This window comes from Watersipora subatra, chromosome 5 (assembly GCF_963576615.1).
Source record: "Watersipora subatra chromosome 5, tzWatSuba1.1, whole genome shotgun sequence".
Lineage (NCBI taxonomy): Eukaryota > Metazoa > Bryozoa > Gymnolaemata > Cheilostomatida > Watersiporidae > Watersipora > Watersipora subatra.
The window spans coordinates 65,962,299-65,984,048 of record NC_088712.1 but is presented as its reverse complement, the minus strand read 5'-3'; the positions used below and the strand labels follow the sequence as shown (position 1 = coordinate 65,984,048).

Below are 21,750 nucleotides of genomic sequence, written 5' to 3'. Positions count from 1 at the left end.
GTTTTTAAAACTTTGTAATTGAACTTTTAATGAAAACTTTCGCAACTACGCATACAATTTCAGATGCCAAAGTCACTTCCGTTAAATTCTCTTTAATTGCGGGTCTTATAAAGTTGAAAATATTTTTGCAACGACTGTCACAAATTGACATTAACTATAACATTGAAGCAAAATTTACTTTGTCAGTCAATGACGGTAGGTAAAAATGACATAGGCAATAAAATCCAATAACATAATGGGCATCGCTACCAATAATGCAATGGATGAATATTCAATTTACATGCAACGGTTGCATGTAAAGTAAAAGTTTGGTTGAACAATTCTATAACAAGTGACTATGAAATTAAAAGTAGTTTTGAGTTTACTGCATATGCTTCCAGTATAGAATATTCATATTTTACTCGACGTTCATGGAGCATTCGTAGGTCTGGAGAACTAGACCGAAGGCTGGCTTTGCTTTTGGTGACACAAGGCGAAGTCTGTTGTTATATCTGGAAATGCTGTGATGATTATTGATAGTATTGGATTATCTTACCAAGTAATCTTACAACGGTTAGGGAGTAAGCTCAGGTTTATTGTCACGAGCAGATGCACTGCTATATTATTATAATAAACTCAGATAGGCCTAATCCTGACTAATGACTGTTAACCAATGTTTTGTTGATTAAGTATTCAGGATCTTATAAAAGATCTTTCTAGATGTGAGAATCTAAGACTATGCTCTGAGATGGGAATCACTAAGGTATGCGAAGAGGGTTTCGCAATACCTTATGTTTATTTAAGAACAAGAAAAATATATAATAAGTTGCACTCTAGACTAAACTTATAAAAGTATACAAATAAATTTCTAGAGACTTAGGATATAGTCACTCCCTTTTGTTCTCCTAAAGTTGACTCTTCCATTTCTTCTGCTGACACGTCTGACCGCTGTGAAGAAGCTTGTGTTGAAGAGTGAAGTATATGGGTCAATATGCGTCCTTATATATAGGTTGAGAGTTAGCCTTGGTGCCCAATGGTGGAACTATGAGTTTCTATTCTTCAATTCTGGGTTTTGTAATTTTGGGGGTTCCTGGCTACGTCCTGTTGTATTTCCGTCAGCAAGGGTTTCATCACTTTTAATCTTCAGTTTTAATCCCTAGTCTGGAGTAGACTGGTACTAAATGTGATCTTTTTACTGCATGACATAAGTTGTTATCGTCTGGGTGTTGTTGTTGACTGGGGGTGTGATGCCGTTTTTAGGATTTTAATCTGGGTTTCAATTACTGGCTTTTTGCAATAATCTTGAATCTTCCAGTTTAAAGAATAGAGAAAGCATAATATTATTATGCTTTATTATTCATCTTGAGGTGTTGACTGATGTTCTAAAAAAAGAATCAAGGAGATTGACCAACCAGAAGCTGAGATATAGCCAGCCAAACACAGGTCTACCAAAAACAAAAGTGTTTTGGTAATCATCAATATATGACGTATGAAATCGACTTGTGTGCCATTGGTCAATTAAGCCAACTAATGCGCTCTCCTATAACAATCACGGCGTTTTAATTGGTTTAATCCCTGGAAGTATAGAACAATCAAATTGGGCGTAACAATCATCGCTCCTAGAATTCCGAACCAGTCCCTCTGACGTGTAGATTAGTTTTAGCATAAAATAATTACACGCATCTATTATTTCGCAACATTTCGCTATCTTGCTAGTTCAGCTCAGTTTTGTTGTTCTCCTACTTAGCTTCCATATTCAGACTCATCTTTAGCGTTGTTCAGATTTTTTAACTATAGCTATAGCTAATAAATAGAATCAATCATCAATCTCGGTTATCATTTGGAATTTCCTACAAATTATATTAGTTACATCATTTATTCTATACACAGTTATATTATTATTTTGTATAATATGCATTATGAATATTATATAAATCATAAAAAATAATCATAGATAAGATAATAGATCAATAGAAAAATCAAAGCAAAAGTTATCGTTTTCTTTTCTTATAGCAAAAGCAGCACGGTCAAGTTAGTCTTTTTAAGATTATGGCTGTAGTGAACTTCCAGTCTGTTAATAGTGACGATAATCATGAAAATCAACTGAATGCTGCAGTAGATACACGGTAGAAAAATGATGAAGGAACAAAAAGTCCCATTCCTATTTCTTATTCTAAACAAACTGCAATCGCGGATATCGCATATAGACTATACACGCGCCGTTCGTTGAACAGATGATCTTCCGAGCATATCCGTGGAGATCGAGTTAAAATTTGAAGCACAATAGTCAAAATCTGCTCTTCTGCTTTAAAAAATCATGGCGAGGGGTTGTGGGCAAATGCCTTTACCACACAATGTTTGGATGATTTTCCTGAGAAACCAGAGCTAGTATGTAAATTATTTACTATCGCGAGAAGCGTTTCACATCTCGTAGCCAAAACAATCATTATAAGTAACGGCGGTAAGGGTGCGCAACTCCGGCACATGACCATTAAGTCGATTTTATACGTCACAGTTTTCGGGATTTTCGAAGGGTTTTCCTCTGATTCTTTATTAGGTAGACCTGTGTTTGGCTGTCTATATCTCAGCTTCTAGGGGGTCAATCTCCTTGATTCTTTTTTTAGAACATCAGTCAACACCTCAAGATAACTAATAAAGCATAATAATATTATGCTTTCTCTATTCTTTAACGTTCGTAATGTTCAGACAGTGGAATGGGTGGGTTGTCATGTGATGGCACTAATCCCAAAGATGAGATTTGCGGATGTCGTAACTCTGGGAGTTTGTTATGTAAGTCGTATGGTGGTGTAACTTGTTATGTTCTTTCCGTCTATCTGTACATGGCTGATATCAGATATAACCCTGTTGTTTTGACCATATACTGGTTTGGCAGTTTTTTCACTAAACTTTAGATCTTTTAGCTGTTCGGTTTCAAAGGTGAAATTTAAATCTAATCACCAATCATGCGCAAACATTGCAGGAATATTCCATATCTGTTATGCGGCTTTATGCCTACCACTTGTGTGAACCTTTTGCAAGACTAACATTTATTTTAAGTTCCAATCATGGTTTTACTGCATTCAATGTCTTTACAAGTTGAGTAGCCTTCATCAATTGAATAAGCATGAGCATTTCCGACCATTGTCGACAAGTAGAGATTCGCAAGATTGATGCTTACTTTTTTGACGGTATAACTTCACATTTACTCTAGGCTCGCCAAAGTAGTGATTATGAGTATTACTTATCTCATTTTAGCTAGATGCATCAAAACGATGAGTCGATATACCAGAGTTTTCTTGCTACATTTTTAACTGCGAAGACTAAATTCTATAAAAAAGAATTTGACAAATGTAAAAATAATCAAAACGAAAAGTGGAAATTCATAAACAGATTGTTAAATAGAGACTCTAAAAATTCAGATAGCCCAACGAGCATAAACAAAGATGGAAAACTCCTAACAGACTCGCAAGATATAGCTGAGACCTTAAATGATCATTTCGTAAATGTTGGTAATAAACTGGCCAATGAGTTGCCACTTTCCGATATTCACTTTTCTAAATTTATGGACAACTGTGTAAATGATATTGATTTTAGCTTCCAGATAATTGACCCCTACCAAACACTGCAAATAATTGATTCTTTCAGTCTTCCTAAAGCAACCGGCTATGATAGGATTTCTCTCCGTGCAATAAAAGAAAATAAACTAGTCCTAATTCCAGTTTTAACACATCTTATAAATCTTGTTATACAACAATCTAATTTCCCAAATTGTTTAAAAATAGCTCGCGTGACTCCATTATTCAAAAAAGGAAATAGATCAGATCCATCTAATTACCGGCCCATTTCCATTCTTCCTGCTTTATCAAAAATTTTAGAGAAATGTTTGTCTTTGCAAATACGGGATTTTTTAGAAACCAATAACATCTTGTCGCCTAAACAATTTGGTTTTAGAAAAGGTAAAAGCACCACTACAGCAATAAACAGTCTAATGGAATTTTTATATACTAATTTAGATCAAAGTAATATAACTCAGGGCGTATTTTTGGATTTTTCAAAGGCATTCGATACGATTAATCACAAAATTTTAATTGACAAACTTTTTTACTACAATTTTAGTGTAAAGTCTTCCACTCTTATTCAAAGTTATCTCCAAAATAGATTTCAATTTACCAAAACAGATACTGATTGTTCGCAAATGAGGGCAATTACGATTGGTGTCCCACAAGGATCAATTTTAGGACCCCTCTTATTTTTAATTTTTATAAATGACTTAGTAAATGCTGCACCTGCTTTGGATTGTATTTTATTCGCAGATGACACCAATATATTTTCAACAGATAATTCTAAACTCCAAGAGGAATTAAATATTATTAATGAATGGTGCCTATCAAACAGACTCATTTTAAACAACAGTAAAACATTTCAAGTAGTTTTCAAAAATCCGTCTAAAAACACTCAAAATTATAATCTAAGCCTTTCTTTAAACAATTCTCAACTACAAATCAAAGATTCGACTCAATTTTTAGGTATCACGTTAGACAACAACTTGACTTTTAAAAAACACATCCAAAGTCTCATCAAAAAACTTAATTACATATTACTAATATTTCGTTTCATTCGCCCCTACCTAGACAAATCAACCATGATCAATTTGTACTACAGTTTTTTCTATTCTCTTTTAATTTATGGAATCGAGTTTTGGGGCCACGGCAACAAAACTGATTTAAACAAACTTTTAATCATGCAAAAAAAGGCAATCAGAATAATACTCAATTTTAAACCAAATCAAACAGTTTCCAAAAATTTTAAAATTTTAAAAATAATGCCAATTGAAATTTTATTCCAGTATCGCCTGCTAATGTTTTTAACAAATTCTTTCCCCATGGAAGAGTTGCAAGATTTTATGATAGATCATTGTCAAGATACCCGTTTAAAAAGTAAAAATCAATTAAAGTTGAAAAAGTGTTTGTCTTCTAAGGGACAGAGATCGATATTTTTTAGTGCAATGAAATTATATAATAAATTTTTGAGTGATTGTGCGGGCTCTGCTCCGGGTCAGCTGAAGGCGAAGTTGGTAGAGCGCCTGTGGGCGTCCTGGGACTGTCCTTCCTGACTCTGGTGCTCCGGAGTGTGCGCTTATCGCTGATTCTGTTTCTTTTCCTACTGCTTGCTGGGGCTGCCTTGACTCTAGCCTCTGGCTATCTGGCATGTCCTATTGCTACTCTGTGTATTTTTTTTACTCATATTGTCATGTTATTATTACGCAATAAAAATCAAATCAAATCAAACTGTCTACCAAGTCATTCTTGCATCAGATGAAAAACTTAACCCTTTGGCGGCGGCGCGCTTACGGCTGGGAAAGTACCAGTGTATGGGGGCAATTACTAGGGCGATTTGACCCTTCGACATGACTGCATAAAAAGTGCAGTAACTTGCATCAAAATTGTGGTAGTTGCATAAATTAACATGCATAAGAAAGCTGAGAAATTCTTTTACAAGCTGATATTTTTTGTATGTAATTAACTTGCAAATGCTTTCCAGCAAAAGTGTCAATTTGTTGAAGCAATAATTTTTTTATTTTCATGCGCCATTTTCCATTGCATTTTTCTAATTGATAAGGGTAATTGACGATGTTGCATAAATACTACTTGCAAGGATTCATAGGTTCACAACAGTTAGAAAAAAAATTGGTCGTCTAAGAGCATTGAAAGTAAAGTTATGAGCTCCGATGCATTACGGGAGCGCCAGTCGAAATTCTCAGAGCATGACCCATAAGACCAGCGAAAAATGGAGGCCTGACATGGTCGCCTAAACTTCGCTATAACTTACATGCGAATTGGCATGGAGCTATAAATAAATATGCATTGGAAAGCTTAGAAATTTCCCAACAGGCAGCCATTGATTTCCTGCAAATAGTCTGTGAATATTTTAGTCAAATTTCTGATTTGTCAAAGTTTTAACTTTTCTACCATAAAATATTGGTAACAAATACATTTTTAGAAGCAATAACTCTGTGAAAATGGTTTATAATAAGCATGTGCACGGTGTCATATGTTTGCAAGAGTTAGCAAAAAAATTGGTTGTCTAAGTGCATCAAAAGAAGAGTTAGGAGCTTCGGTGCATTGCGGGTGTAGACCTTCGAAATGCTCATGGCGCCATGTCGATAGGCAGTGCAACAGTCACCCGACAAGGCTGCTCAAACTCCGCTATAACTCTTGTTCAATTTGACATAAAGCTGCAAATGAATATGCATCTGAAAGCTGAGATATTTTTCTACATACTGAGATTTTTTCCTACAGACAGCTTGTGAAGACTGCAACTTGAGATCTATATATTTGCAGTAATGATTTTTTGCTGTCGAGTTATTATGTATTTCTTGAAACTACAGATTTATGTATCAATTTTGCATATCAACTCATTGCACAGACTCATATGTGCTGCAGCAAAGATTATCTGTTTGTGTGCAAGAAGAATTGAGTGGTGAGCCTGTATTCACACATTTGGTGAAGCAGCAAAAGACAGGAAGCAACATTTATTATGAGCAGAAACAGCAAATCATGGAGAAATCAATCTGCTAGATTGCAGAATATGTGAACTGAACTCTTTGATTAGTTGTTTGCCCTGAAAAGGGCAGTGGGCAACAAATACAACATATCAATGCAGAACAAATACAATAGACTAGATGAAATTTCAGCAAATGTATGTACAAAAGCTAAAAATACAAAGCAATGAAGCATTTGCAGAAACTAAATAAAATACAATTTGTAAATAAATTTACTTGGCATGGTAAGGAAAAAAACTTGACTAGCACAAAGATACTACACATGCTGGGCATTTAAATTTAGTGGTAAACTATATTGTGGGTGACTCCTCTGCTGGTCCCTTCAGCTTGCTCTCGCTCATCACCGATGTACACAGACAACTTGTGCACATACCCAGAGGCAGCATCGGAGAGAGCAAATAACTTTATTCCAAATCTAGATCTTTTTCATGGAATATACTACCTGAAGCTAAGCCGTCCTTTCCAAGCTAGCAAGCTTTCATCTATAGATATAAATTTACTAAGCAGTAAAACAGAAGATAACTGCTCACATATCATGGGTAAAACATTGCCTAGCTTAAACAATTTATTGCCAGCAGGATTTCAGAATTGTCAGTGAAATGTAAACTGTTCAAAATTGTTAAAAACCTGTCTCTTGAAATCATTTTCCTAAACATTGGTGTAGATAACAGGGGATTGGTAGATCAGTAAGATTTTAGAGTAGACTTTGACAATACCCATAAGCAAAACTAAACCAAAAATTCGCCAAATATCTTTGTCATCGACAGGCTCCCAGGCATCGCAATGTTTTTGAAGGCCATATCTATTTGTTTCGTTAAATATTAAATTAATGATGGCCGATGTGTTAAAAAGTTTTACATAATCAAAAGTACTTATTTGTCCAGGAATTCGACTTTTTACACCTGCCAAGCTCTCATCCAAATGCAATTCTTTGGGTTTTAAGTCGGCTCCTATTTGAAATCCGTAAATACCCCCTCTTTCATCACCGCCTGTTTTATTCTCACTTTCGCGATCAGATTCACTCTGTTGATTTTCTATTTCACTTCCATCGTCTTGCCCACATTTTCATGACCTGATGTCCTCTTCTTCACCTTCAAACCAGTCGATGTCTTCATCTAAACGTACTTTTTTGGTTGAGCTTGAGCAATCACGTCCGTTCATGATGACTAGCTTTCCAAAAAGGAAGAGCAGTTATTTGCAACGTGTTCTCCTTGCACATGCGTATTAGGGATTATTTATAGCCTCAAAACATTACAAAACCTACCAAAATTGATGAAATAACTAATTTTAATTTTTTACGTTTTCTTAATAAATAAAATATTTTAAAAAAGGTCTATCGAAAGTGAATTATTTCGGGATTTTCCGGATCCGTATGCTGAGACATTGCTCGTTTCACGGGCTTTGGGTCGAAAGAGTTAATGGTTCAATTAAACAAATACACTCCGGCAGTGTTATTGGCTAACTTTAATTGTGACTATATGTCATCCAAATGGCAGATTTTTCCCAACGCCAAAGTAATCCTATACAACATTGATTCCTGCCACATAGTTAAAAAGCCTTTAAGATACCTCATGGAATGTTATTGAACAGTGAATCGACTGACTTTATAAAATAAGTAATAGCTCAGCGTGTCAGCTTTTGCACTCCAATAATCTCTGTTGAAACAGCATTAATGAGCAAATTGCTTTGTATTTCATTCTAGAAAGTTCAGAAGATACTTGGGTCTGCCTGAAAACAATTGCTGATCACTCCTGATCTACATCCTGGGTGTAAACTGTCCTATTAAGGCCTTTTTTAAAATTCAAACCCTCGGTGAGGACTTTGTAAGGTTGTTTTATCCGCTACTTGTATCTAACCTTTTTTGTGAAACAAATAAAATATATAGTAATAATTAATAACAACATGCAAATATTGCATAAATCTACGGTATTATTTGTTCTAGTTTTGCCCCATTCTGTGGTAATACTGGCCACAGCTTGTATTGCGAGCCAGACAGTTAATCCATTCCTCCTAATACTGCTACTGATGCCATAGATTTGGTCGCCTAGCAAGCGCTAGGAGTGTTAGTTAGGTCTCATTTTGTCTGATTTTGTTAAGACGGATAGATCACTGCAGATTAAAACTACATATAATTATCTCACAGTATTAACTACTGTCACTCTACTCTGTTCGACCGCGCATCGTTTTGTATACCGTAAGTTGCTATTTTAGATGTACATGTGAACCGTGTGCTGCCCATCACGACACCTCTTACCTATCAGCTCACGTCATATCCATCCGCTGGCCTCATCTCAACTTTTGAATGAGTTGTTAATCAAGCGCCTGTGGATATTCGGTAGAATTCATTGAATTGGTAAGTCGATTGGTCGGAACTGAAGTTTAAAAAAATCTCAGAGAGACTTCAAATTATAACTTGTAAATGTAAGAGAAGTCTAGTCTCGGTCTATGCTAGAACAAGGAACCATTGTTAAAAGAAATCCGCGCAACTGCACAGATTATTATGATTAATTACGTGATCCTCAAATGCTTCCAAAATGTGGTCCGATCAATCTGGAATAGTTATTTTGGAGCATGCATCTGTGTAGTGATAGTAAATTCCTGGGCCCGTCGTATGTATGTTCTCCATCTTATGACGCTAACATAAAGCTTTTTGGTAAATCTTATACTATGACTTCAATGAACTATGACCTCACATGATGTCAATGACTGTGCTTACATGTTCCGACTGTTCAGCTCGCATTCTTACTGTTTCAGCTCTCCTCACCAACTTTTAACTTAATGGTAAAGCCTCTTTTTACATTTGAGGTGGAAATTTTATCTTATAAGTTTAACAGTAAAACTGATTGTCACTTTTTAATTTCAGCATTGCATTTGGAATTGTTTTTCAATTGAATTTCGCATGTAAATGCTTTGTATACATGTATTGATGTCTGTGACACAAACATAGCTGGCCATGAGGTTCCTTAGAATAATTTTAAGTTTTGATGTAACAAACTGACTTCTTACTCGGTGCAACTGTACATTGAACAGCAGGAATTCTAGCATAATCTACTTCCATTCATTAGGGGAGTCATCACCACCGTTCCATTCTAGTGAGGTTCATTTAAGGGAGTCATCACCACTCTTTTAAACTCAGTCAGCCGCAATTGGGGAGATCATCACTCTTCTATTCCTATCTTTGTTAGCGCTTAACCACATACAAGACAGCTGTCTTTCTCACTTTCTCTTTGCTCACACATGTGCAGGTTGTTAAACATGCCAACTGATTGACTTGCCAGCAAGTAGGTGGGCAAATTTCGAGACATGCCATCTCATAGACTATTTATTTATAGACATGTAACCCTACCCATAGACATGTAACCCACAGTTATAAGAGACATAAAAGGCAATATCATCAACACGCAAGCATTAAACCACCACTTTTGGTTTAGGAACTACTGAGGACTCGATGCCTGGCTGTTGTGGAGATATGAAATTCCGGCAGCGGATGGCTTATATTGGAGTTGTACTTTACATTGCAGCCTCCACCTTGGCATTCTACTATGTCTTTGAAATTAGCAATGCCTTCAATGTCTATGCCCTTGATCACCTCCACACATATCACACTCAGGTAGGCATTTAGTCTGTGATCATCACATGCATGTCACACTCAGGTAGATATGTAGCCTGTAATCATCACATACATGTCACACTCAGGTAGATATGTAATCTGTGATCATCACATACATGTCACACTCAGGTAGATTTGTAGCCTGTAATCATCACATACATGTCACACTCAGGTAGATATGTAATCTTTGATCATCACATACATATCACACTCATGTAGACATTTAGCCTGTGATCATATATGTAAGTCAGAGAACTATAGGAACTTACTGAATAATCCAAAAGGTGCTTGTGTAAAATTTCTTTTTGACTGTCATATGGTGGCATTCTTTGCCCATTCTTCTATATTAGACACAAACATTCTACACAACTGGCAAGTACATAGAAATACTTGTCAAATGTCAGATGGCTTCTTGTTATCATCCTTACGTTGAATTTTTTGTGCTCATTGAATTCATCAGCTTGACTTTTCTACTTCTACAGGATGCTCATCAGGGGGAGAAAACCAATGCTATCATACGTACTGTAAGTCACATAGTGGACATTCCTAAGCCAGTCCTGGTTGCTTTGGTATCTCTCATATACCTCCAGATATTTTTTATGCTCATCGCTTGCACAAAGCAGGAGCCGCGATTTAGTTTTGCTTACGCCTGGCCCTGGTATCTCTACAACAAGCTTTGCTGCAGGAATCCCAATTTTGGCTCGGTTGAAATCAAAGCTAGCACTATGGAAAAGGTAGTAACATTGGCTGCATGATCACCTAATGTCAGATGAACAATCATTTCTAAACATGATCTTAACGAATTTCCATATTATTTATTCTGTTTTCTATTGGTTAGTTACATTCATATATGGAAGGGCTCTTCTTTTTGCACATTCCTTGCATAACTATGAATTTCTTTTCTGACTGTATATTTTAAACGTTTCTCGTTGAAATAAAGTGGAGTTAAAACTATCTATGTTGATGATGTACTGTATATATGTATGTATATAAATGTATATAAATACACCTCTTGGTCTCATAATTCTACCAATCTGGATAATGCAGACTCCAACCATTTGCTGTATCAGTCAATAGCGGACATCTCCCGCTTACCATAGCAGATCTTTGTATGGCCCAACTTCAACTGTTATTTCCGTGTGCCCTGGCCTCTGGTCTGTAGCTGACAACTGCTCATTGTAACTACTCGGGGCATCTGTTTAGGTCAGGCTGGCAGCAATGCCTAGATTTTATATACATGTAGAACTACATATATGTAGATATGATGAGGCATAGGCTGGTCATCTGCTCCAATATAATGAGTGCTTTGACATACTAATCCACCATTTTTTTTCTGCACACCTTGCAGTAACCTCTTGTTGGCTGACAATCTTTAGGGTACATTAAAAAACTGGCACTCTGGACAGTACATGATCAAAAAAATAACTATCACCAGATGCTGCACACAATATGAGCACAATGCCAGTATGGAGGCGTAATAATGATTCAGGTATGCTCAGGTATTTGTCTGTCAGCACAGAAACACTTTCGTGCTCCAGTCGATATGTAAAGCTTACAGTTGTATTATATATGAGCAATCTTTATTGTGGTAATCAATAGTCATATTTTACAATATGTTTTCCACAAGGTACCACGGCAAGTAAACTAACTAAAAAGCGGTGTACAACAAAAAATAAAAAGGACCGCAAAGAAACTATAGTCTAACTAAAAAACTCGTGAATAGTCTAACTAATATAATAATATTAGAACTGAATGCATAAAATATGTAGAACGCAAGCTTGAGGATTGATATGAGTATTGTTTAAACAAAAAGTGGACAAATAATAGCTCAGTGAAAATAGTATACAAGTATATGACAACAATTTTCTAGTCATGAAAACAAAGTGTAATATAAAATGGTTATTATCTAGATACATGTACCTAAATTCAAGGTATCTAAATATTAGGAAATATCCTAGAATTCTTAAAACAACCGCTTAGAGCAAAATGTGGGTGGATAAGCGTCATCCCGTTTCAAAAATATATACGGTACTGTACTGTATACATGTAAGGCTCGTTGATTACATATTCAAGCCAGTGTCGTATAGGGACGACACGTCCCTATACGACACTGATTCAAGCGAACAACATTTTCTTTTGGCGGATCGGGTGGCACACTTGTAATTCGATAAGAACGCGAACTATATTTTCACGTGTAAAATATTTTACTTTATCTCATAAACGTATAAATTTGAAAGATTTTAGAGTATGTACTTACTGTTCGCGCCAGCGACGGTATTCTCCAAGTACTCTGGTATTTTCAATTTTTAGACATTCGGATTAAAATTCAACTCTACTCATTGTTACAAGTTGCAGTAACGTGAATCACTTTAACTCAATCTATTAAAATCTTTTTAGCAACTCTTGGGTTTCGGAACTTGTTAGGCATGCATTTGGATGTGAATTATTTCGAATCAAATTGAAAGATTTGAATGAATCTCGATAGATTTACCAACATAAAGCGAATTAGACATCACTGCACTATTCACATGTATAATTTTTATCCTGTGTGAGACACCTTAGTTGATTTTTGCATCATAACTCGTTGAGTCGTGGTTCACGACTCGTAGACTTCCCACAACCTTGCAGAATAATTGCGCTACATTTTGAGTTAATCACGTTTTACATTTAACATGTACGTACGGTTTCACAACAAATAGTAATCTCAAGACCCTTGAGATGACACAACCATACAACCTGAAAGGTAAAATTGTTTTAGAAGCTCAAGTAAAGCTCAAACATCAGCCTTTTAACACAAAGAAAACAACTCCAGGATAAAACTACTGCTTAGGATCTTCCTAAAGGGGGACACAACCCTTTTTGTTATGAGTTTATGAGTCAATCTGAAACCTCAATGCAAACCAGGTAGTAAGTAAAACATTAGCGAAGATCTGGTAAGTGGTAGCTGTTATTGCGACAGTAGTCAACATGTACTATAGGCTACTGGATTTCATAAAGATTTAGTGACAACTAATGTTCTACAAAAACGTAGTAATATTAGTACAAGGTTAGCACTATTTTATACTCATAAGTTGTTTAGAGATTTATTATTCCAACATCTTAAGATTATTTACTGACATGAATTATTGTATCAACTGGTTACTTCTCATAATCTTGTAGTTTTCATTTAAAATAGAGGTGTTGGAACTTTGCTGAAACTGTCTAAATATTGTGAATGAAAAATGAAATGATAACTTAACCCGAGACTAAACCAGCCCACAAATTTCATACCATAGTGGGAATGTACTGAAATAAAACTACGTATTTTGAGTATAGATTGTTGGCAATCGATTCAAGGCATTAGACAATAGAACTAGAATTTGTTTGCCATTGTGATAAATCAGTGTGCAATTCCAACAAAATTGAGGTTTGGAACCGCAAACCCCAGCACGCAATCCCAACAAAATTCTCTGATATATCAGAACAAATTCTTTTCAATATGATATCACTAGCTGTACTAGTTGGCGTTGCCGGGTATTAAAAATTAGCTTATAAACAATGAAAGTTGCGTGCCACTTGCTATTAGCTCTGCAGATTGCCAATGGAAAATTTAGTAAGCTAACTAATGACAATCACTTGGGCGATCACTCTGCGTGGTATGCAAAGCCGCTGAGTATGCGCTGTCATATAGTGACTTACATCGGCAAGCTAACAACTTAATCTCTGTGGCCTACTGGGGAGGGTGCGGACTGGCTAACGGTAGGGTACGAGATTAAACCATAACTGTCATGAACAACTTTTATTGTATTTACTAAGTAAATCAGACACGCTGATTCCGATTTTGTACTCAAAATAAAGATTAGTCCACTAACCTTCAAAGTCATTTAGGCTTTTTTAAAGCGTTTCAATATCCGTTTCAAAAACAACACAATCGGCATTACAAGCTCCGCCCATAAATATGTGACGAAACCTAGCTTTTTCAGAAACGGAAGTTAGGAAAGTTTAGTCCGATTTAAAATAATAGAGATGGGTGTCTTAAAACCAATTATTATCTAAATCCAGTCTGTAAAATAATTTCAGTTTTTTATGAAAGGGATATAAACTATTTAAAATTGCTCGCAGTTTGTTACATGACGTTTAAATGGGCTGGACGCCGAGAAAAATGAGCTCAAAAAGCGCGGTTTTATCACGAGCTAGCGTTGTTATCGCACTTTTTAAATATGCAATGCTAAATAGCTTATCTACCTTTCAGAAAAGACTGATATTATTTTTAAAGCTGGATTTAGATATTAATAGATTTTAAAACACCCATCTCTATTATTCTAAATCGGTCTAAACATCTCTACGTAACTTCTGTTCCTAAAAAGCTAGGTTACGTCAAGTATTTATGGGCGGAGCTTGTTATGCCGATCGTGTTGTTTTCGAGACCGATATTAAAACGCTATAAAAAATCCTTTATTACTCTGAAAGTTAGTGGCCTAATCTTTATTTTGATTACAAAATCGGAATCAGCATGTCTGATTTACCTAGTAAATACGATAAAAGTTGTTCGTGGCAGTTATGGTTTAAAGCTTCTTCGGTACAGATTCTTTAATCCAAGATTTTAATAGCTATAATAGCTATAGCCAGAGTGCAGACAGACATACACACATACTTTGAGAAATATATATATATTGCCAAATCCAAAAATTGATGCATGCCCCTGCTGCCCCCTCCTAGGTGTGATGTTGCCATCTCTACATGTTGAGCTACTTTTGGAAAAGAATCTAAAATTTAAAGAGAAATAAATAAACAATATAACCACTAGAGCAGCATGAGGTGTCACAATGTTACACAAAGTTATTACAATAGCTTTCTGCCTTAAACAGTTCATTCGTAGAATTAAGTCTAAACTTGGATCATAAAGATGAACAACAACAAATGAACATAACTACATATCGCAATTATAGCCACACACCTTTATTGGAAGCTGGTTAAGGAGTACAATTGATAGGCTCACTGCGTACTGTATTTGTCACTAGTGCAGGGGAGATAAATATAATGCCTGAGCCATGATTGGTGATTTCATTTTATCCTAAAGTATAGTAGCAAGAAACAGGATGACTAAACATGAGATTAAAGTGTTGTTTACACGGACAATTGCATTTCTGCAATTTTCCAGTTGTTATCATTACAACAAAAACTGTTGCTGGTTAATTTGCATTTGATAAACAAACATTTGAAAGCCTTAAATTATGGGAAATTTTGTAATTTATTCCTGATAGGAAAAGTGAATGCCTAGACACGCAACTGGGTGCGCTGTTCTAATTTCTGGTAATAACAAAACAGCAACCAATGCATATATATTTGTGCCTGAGAGACGAGAGCAAGTACACTCATCGCTATCTTAATTTAGTCCCATGATATATAGGATGCTAGCTAAGAGACATGACCTATTATTTTACTTTCTTTTCACAATACTTTATACAAGATCCCTAAAAACATTAATAGAAGTAGTGGAATATTATGTTTTGGCAACAAGTTTGTGTAATATATGTGAACTTCATTCATTCTAAATTTTGTTAGCTGATATAATGGATGATGATAAGGCAGACGGAGAAACTGTGAGCGAACCAGTTGATATGGAAGACAACAGCGACGAAACGTCTGACAACTCATCAGACATCGAGGAGTCAGAAATGGTAGCCAAAGCGGAGAACCTTGAAGCTCAGGTAAAGGCTTGTTGAGCAGTTATTATTTTCATCACTATCATTTTACTCTGATGCAAGTACACCTATCATATTTTAAGTTGATTATTTGTTGTTTTTCTGATCAGATAAAGGAGAATCCTTACTTCTATGATGGCTACAAGGAGCTCTTGACTATATACAAAAATCTAGGAGAACTTGAGCAGCTGACAAATGTGCGGAAAAGCTTCAGCCATCATTTCCCGCTCACACAGGGTGAGCGCTCTTCCAGCTTCTCTCTAGTCTATTCATGTTGGTCTGTTTTTTAGTCTGATCTGTTCATCCACTGGTTCATTTTTACTGATGTCTTTGATCTGGTATGTTCTCTCTGGCATGTTCTCTCTTTGGTGTGTTTTCTATGGAATATTTTTTTCTAGTATGTTTTCTCTGGTATGTTCTCTCTGGTATGTTCACTCTGGTATACTCTCTTTGGTATGTTCTCTCTCTGGTAAGTTATCTCTGGTATGTTCACTCTGGTATGCTCTCTTTGGTATGTTCTCTCTCTGGTAAGTTATCTCTGGTATGTTTTCTCTAGTATGTTCACTTTGGCATGTTATCTCTGATATGTTCTCTCGGGTAAGCTCTCTCGAGTAAGTTCTCTCTGGTGTTCTCTCTGATGTGTTCTCTCTGATGTGTTCTCTCTGGTGCGTTTTCTCTCTGGTATGTTCTCTCTAGAATGTTCTATCTGGCATGTTTACTCTGGTATGTATGCTCTGGTATGTTCTTTCTGGTATGTTCTTTCTGGTATGTTCTCCCTCGTACGGTATGTTCTTTCTCACATGTACTCACTGGTATATTCTTTTTGGTATATTCACTCTGGTATGCTCTTTTGGTTCCAACGTCTTCAGCTGATATCCTGCGGTGAGTCTTGTCAATTATCCATAGTTGATTATTTCATGCTCAGTGGAGACTTTAGTTTGTGAGATTTTTGTTAATTGTACATACCGTTACACTAACATCTTTTGTAGTGATAATCACGCTGTGTAAGGCGTTATATTATCATATAATGTTTATATGATGATTGTTTCTCCTTATCAGACCTTTGGCTCGATTGGATCAACGATGAGAAGGCACTGATCTCAACTAGTCATGACAAAAACAACCTTCTTGAACTTTTTAAGAAAGCTGTGGATGACTATATTTGTAAGTAGACTTGCTGTGACCTGATGCTATGATCTGATGCTATGACCTGATGCTGTGACCTGATGCTATGACCTGATGCTATGACCTGATGATGTGACCTGATGATGTGACCTGATGCTGTGACCTGATGCTGTGACCTGATGATTTGACCTGATGCTGTGACCTGATGCTATGACCTGATGCTGTGACCTGATGCTATGATCTGATGCCGTGACTTTTACTAAAATTGACCATCAGCCTTTTTCATCTAGTTTTAAGCTGTTAGTAAACTATTTTTCAGCAAGTAAAATTCTGCCTACTAGAGCTCAATTCTTTTCGTTAGATTCATATCATGCTTTCACAACTGCCTGAAGGTTTACAGAAGGTCTGATAGTGACAAAATCTATAAGACAAATCGAGGGATAGACAACCTTATTCTAATTGGGAGTTATTTACTCTTGCATGAATTTATAATCTTGTGGCGCACCTGCGCACAAGCAGTAGTCTTAGTCAATGACAAACTCCAATAATTGTTGATATAGTTATATATTATTTTATATCGTTATATAGTTATATATTATTTTATATCATTATATAGCTATATATTATTTTATATCATTATATAGTTATATATAACTTTATATCATTATATAGCTATATATTATTTTATATCATTATATAGCTATATATTATTTTATATCGTTATATAGTTATATATTATTTTATATCATTATATAGCTATATATTATTTTATATCGTTATATAGTTATATATTATTTTATATCATTATATAGCTATATATTATTTTATATCATTATATAGTTTGATACCTACTTGGCTAATTGAAAAACTTTATGCTGTAAACTATGTTCTATTACTATGCTATCTTTTGTTCAAAAATCTCTTAAAACCTTACAATTATTATTACAATTATATTCGTCAGAAATACCATTCTTATCTTGTCTATTGATGTCTTAAGTTTGAAAGCCAGCAAAGTGTGATATATATTTAAATTTTACGTTATTTCTGTCAACCTTTTGCTTCCTGCACTCAGTGCTGTACACCGGAGACAACTTTTTCAGCAATTGTTAACAGCTATAGCTGCAGTCCATATCACCTCTTTGTAGGTGTTGATCTATGGATAGAGTACGGGTCGTATGCCATGGGCCTCTTGGACTCAGACAAATGTAGAGAGATAATGGGTGAGGCGATTCAGACTGCAGGCTATCATACCACAGAAGGAAAGCTTCTTTGGGACCTTCAACTAGAATATGAAACGGCCTTATTACAGAGTATGCAGGTAAGATTGTCAGTATGTATGCAGGTATTTGTCGCTGCTGCACACCGCTGTTTGTTCGTCAACCGTGATGTAAGTTTAAAAACCTGATCCAACAATAAAGACTCATAACTCGTAAGACTCCTAAACTTTGTTTCCAACTGCATAGACAGAGCTTCTCATATTTGATGTGTTACCTAACAAGGTGTAGTGTACTTACATAGTAAAACAATGCTCTGCGTTCAACCATATTGACAGCATTGTGGTTGTGAGTCTGCACATAGTCTGTGATTAGTTTAGTCTGCCTGCTCCATGATAAGTTTGACCTGCTGTCTATGTCACTAGACTTGTATTACTTCACAAGACTCCCTATTACTGGTTGATGTCAAGTTTGAGAAGTATTTATTAATAAAGCAGCGCAAGGCGGTGTGAAACTATAGCCTGTTGACTCTGCTACTGGATAGTGGTGGGGATACCACTCTTGAAATGATATGTGACCTCTAAAGATTATGTCTATAGTTATTACATAATCAGTGAGGGATTGTAGAACTCGGGCTATGCTAAAGAACAACACCCTTCTTTACTCCCACCCTTCGCTTATGGCAGATGAATGCACTCTTGTTCATCTATAATATTTCCCTTACATACCATAGTTCGTTTGAGCAAGAGCGCACAACTCACTGTTCAATTTCTAGAAATACATGCAAAATTTTTTGTAACACATGCGCTTAGTTGCTGTCAAATATTTGTAGCCACCTGCTGGCTCCTGTCCCAGCACTGAGCAACAGAACCTGATTACGGCTCAGACAAAACGGGTGGATAACCTGTACAAAAGCCTCATTGTGACTCCTTTGGTTGGTAAGTGAAACCTGGCACCGGGTTTTGCTAGTTCTTTGCCTTGCTCATGCCTTTTGATGAGTGTCACTATTTGAACATCATGCTGCAGGCATCCAGGCTGCTCTTGTTGAATATGATTGAACATCATGCTGTAGGCATGCAGGCTGCTCTTGTTGAATATGATTGAACATCATGCTGCAGGCATGCAGGCTGCTCTTGTTGAATATAATTGAACACCATGCTGCAGGCATGCAGGCTGCTCTTGTTGAATATGATTGAACATCATGCTGCAGGCATGCAGGCTGCTCTTGTTTAATATGGTTGAACACCATGCTGCAGGCATGCAGGCTGCTCTTGTTGAATATGATTGAACACCATGATGCAGGCATGCAGGCTGCTCTTGTTGAATATAATTGAACACCATGCTGCAGGCATGCAGGCTGCTCTTGTTGAATATGATTGAACATCATGCTGCAGGCATGCAGGCTGCTCTTGTTTAATATGATTGAACATCATGCTGCAGGCATGCAGGCTGCTCTTGTTGAATATGATTGAACACCATGATGCAGGCATGCAGGCTGCTCTTGTTGAATATAATTGAACACCATGCTGCAGGCATGCAGGCTGCTCTTGTTGAATATGATTGAACATCATGCTGCAGGCATGCAGGCTGCTCTTGTTTAATATGATTGAACATCATGCTGCAGGCATGCAGGCTGCTCTTGTTGAATATGATTGAACACCATGCTGCAGGCATGCAGGCTGCTCTTGTTGAATATGATTGAACATCATGCTGCAGGCATGCAGGCTGCTCTTGTTGAATATGATTGAACATCATGCTGCAGGCATGCAGGCTGCTCTTGTTTAATATGATTGAACACCATGCTGCAGGCATGCAGGCTGCTCTTGTTGAATATAATTGAACACCATGCTGCAGGCATGCAGGCTGCTCTTGTTGAATATGATTGAACATCATGCTGCAGGCATGCAGGCTGCTCTTGTTGAATATGATTGAACATCATGCTGCAGGCATGCAGGCTGCTCTTGTTTAATATGATTGAACATCATGCTGCAGGCATGCAGGCTGCTCTTGTTGAATATGATTGAACATCATGCTGCAGGCATGCAGGCTGCTCTTGTTGAATATGATTGAACATCATGCTGCAGGCATGCAGGCTGCTCTTGTTTAATATGATTGAACATCATGCTGCAGGCATCCAGGCTGCTCTTGTTGAATATGATTGGACATCATGCTGTAGGCATGCAGGCTGCTCTTGTTGAATATGATTGGACACCATGCTGCAGGCATGCAGGCTGCTCTTGTTGAATATGATTGAACACCATGCTGCAGGCATGCAGGCTGCTCTTGTTGAATATAATTGAACACCATGATGCAGGCATGCAGGCTGCTCTTGTTGAATATGATTGGACACCATGCTGCAGGCATGCAGGCTGCTCTTGTTGAATATGATTGAACATCATGCTGCAGGCATTCAGGCTGCTCTTGTTGAATATGATTGAACATCATGCTGCAGGCATCCAGGCTGCTCTTGGTGAATACGAGCAGTGGTTAGGAGAAGGCATCCCTTCAGAGCTGCAAGAGCAGCATGCGAAGGCTGTGGAGATACTCGACAACTGTAGCAAGCATGAAAGGGAATTGGTGAGTACAAGTGTGACAGGTGAAGTACAGATATTTGGCAGTACAGATATATGGCAGCCGTAATGGGTGCTGACACACACCGTAATGGGTGTGTGTGACAACACCCCCTTATATGCATTTATAAGCTATGGCTAATATCACAAAAAGTAAGTACTATAGTAGCCCTAGGATGTTACATGTTATGTATCATAGGATAACCCTAGGACACTTATCTTTTGCTAGTATTTAGTTTCATGAGTAGCATACGGAGTAAAATTTCGCTGCAACTTAATTTCACAGCTCTGATGAGTGCGAAAATATAGTGATGTGAAAATAAATGCAGTGGAACAAACATAATTAGATTCCTCAGGTTCAGTTCACCGAAAAGAAAAGACTTTCAATTTAGGACTAGTTTGTAATTTTGAACCGCAGGTAGAATGGTGTGGGCGAGGTCGATAATGCAATTTGATCGCTTGCTGCCATTTGTTTCTTGGACTATCCATGAACAAAGCTATTTAATTTCGCGTTTTCGCTCGTTATGATAGTTTAGTTTCGCACATGAAATTTTTCGTGAGAGGATGACTCCGCGAAAACGCAAAAGTTAGATGATGCGAATACATAAGTGTCCTAGGGCATATTACCGATGCTTTTGTTCTTTGATAAATACATGCCTTCCCGTCTAGGCGAGTGACAGCCGAGTGTGCAAAGCTTTATTTCAGGCAGAGGCTCAAGGCGAGGAGAGCAGAGGACAAGCTTATCAGTCATACATTACATCATATTTAGCCCATCACTCTGATCTGACAGCCTGCGTCAGGTGCTTGTTTGAGAGGGCCATAGTTAACAACTGCCTTAACCAGGACTTATGGATTAAATACACAACGTACTTGGTAAGTTCTCTCTCTTTCTTTTATTTCCCTGTTTCACTTTATCTCATTTCGTTATCTCTCTTTTTTTATCTTCTTTCTCTCGCTCTCTCCTCTCTCTCACGGTATCAAAATCTAAGTCTTATTCAGTACTACT

The 21,750-nt window shown here is 36.8% G+C and overlaps 2 protein-coding genes across 2 annotated transcripts in view; both read left to right on the top strand.

The window, feature by feature from the left end:
* Positions 1 to 89: 89 nt before the first annotated feature.
* Positions 90 to 11,184, top strand: LOC137396630 (lysosomal enzyme trafficking factor-like). The gene is made up of 3 exons (XM_068082948.1): positions 90 to 195; positions 9,973 to 10,151; positions 10,634 to 11,184. The coding sequence occupies exons 2-3, from the start codon at positions 9,990 to 9,992 to the stop codon at positions 10,904 to 10,906; spliced, it is 435 nt and encodes a 144-aa protein (XP_067939049.1). The 5' UTR covers positions 90 to 195; positions 9,973 to 9,989; the 3' UTR covers positions 10,907 to 11,184.
* A 1,201-nt stretch (positions 11,185 to 12,385) lies between these two features.
* LOC137396269 (squamous cell carcinoma antigen recognized by T-cells 3-like) overlaps positions 12,386 to 21,750 on the top strand; it is a 41,691-nt gene continuing 32,326 nt past the window's right edge. Inside the window, exons 1-8 of the mRNA XM_068082463.1 lie at positions 12,386 to 12,436; positions 15,696 to 15,841; positions 15,946 to 16,072; positions 16,895 to 16,999; positions 18,106 to 18,278; positions 19,007 to 19,112; positions 20,627 to 20,751; positions 21,450 to 21,617. Coding sequence (XP_067938564.1) covers positions 15,704 to 15,841; positions 15,946 to 16,072; positions 16,895 to 16,999; positions 18,106 to 18,278; positions 19,007 to 19,112; positions 20,627 to 20,751; positions 21,450 to 21,617 — 942 coding nt within the window. The 5' untranslated portion in view covers positions 12,386 to 12,436; positions 15,696 to 15,703. The remainder of the gene's footprint in view (positions 12,437 to 15,695; positions 15,842 to 15,945; positions 16,073 to 16,894; positions 17,000 to 18,105; positions 18,279 to 19,006; positions 19,113 to 20,626; positions 20,752 to 21,449; positions 21,618 to 21,750) is intronic.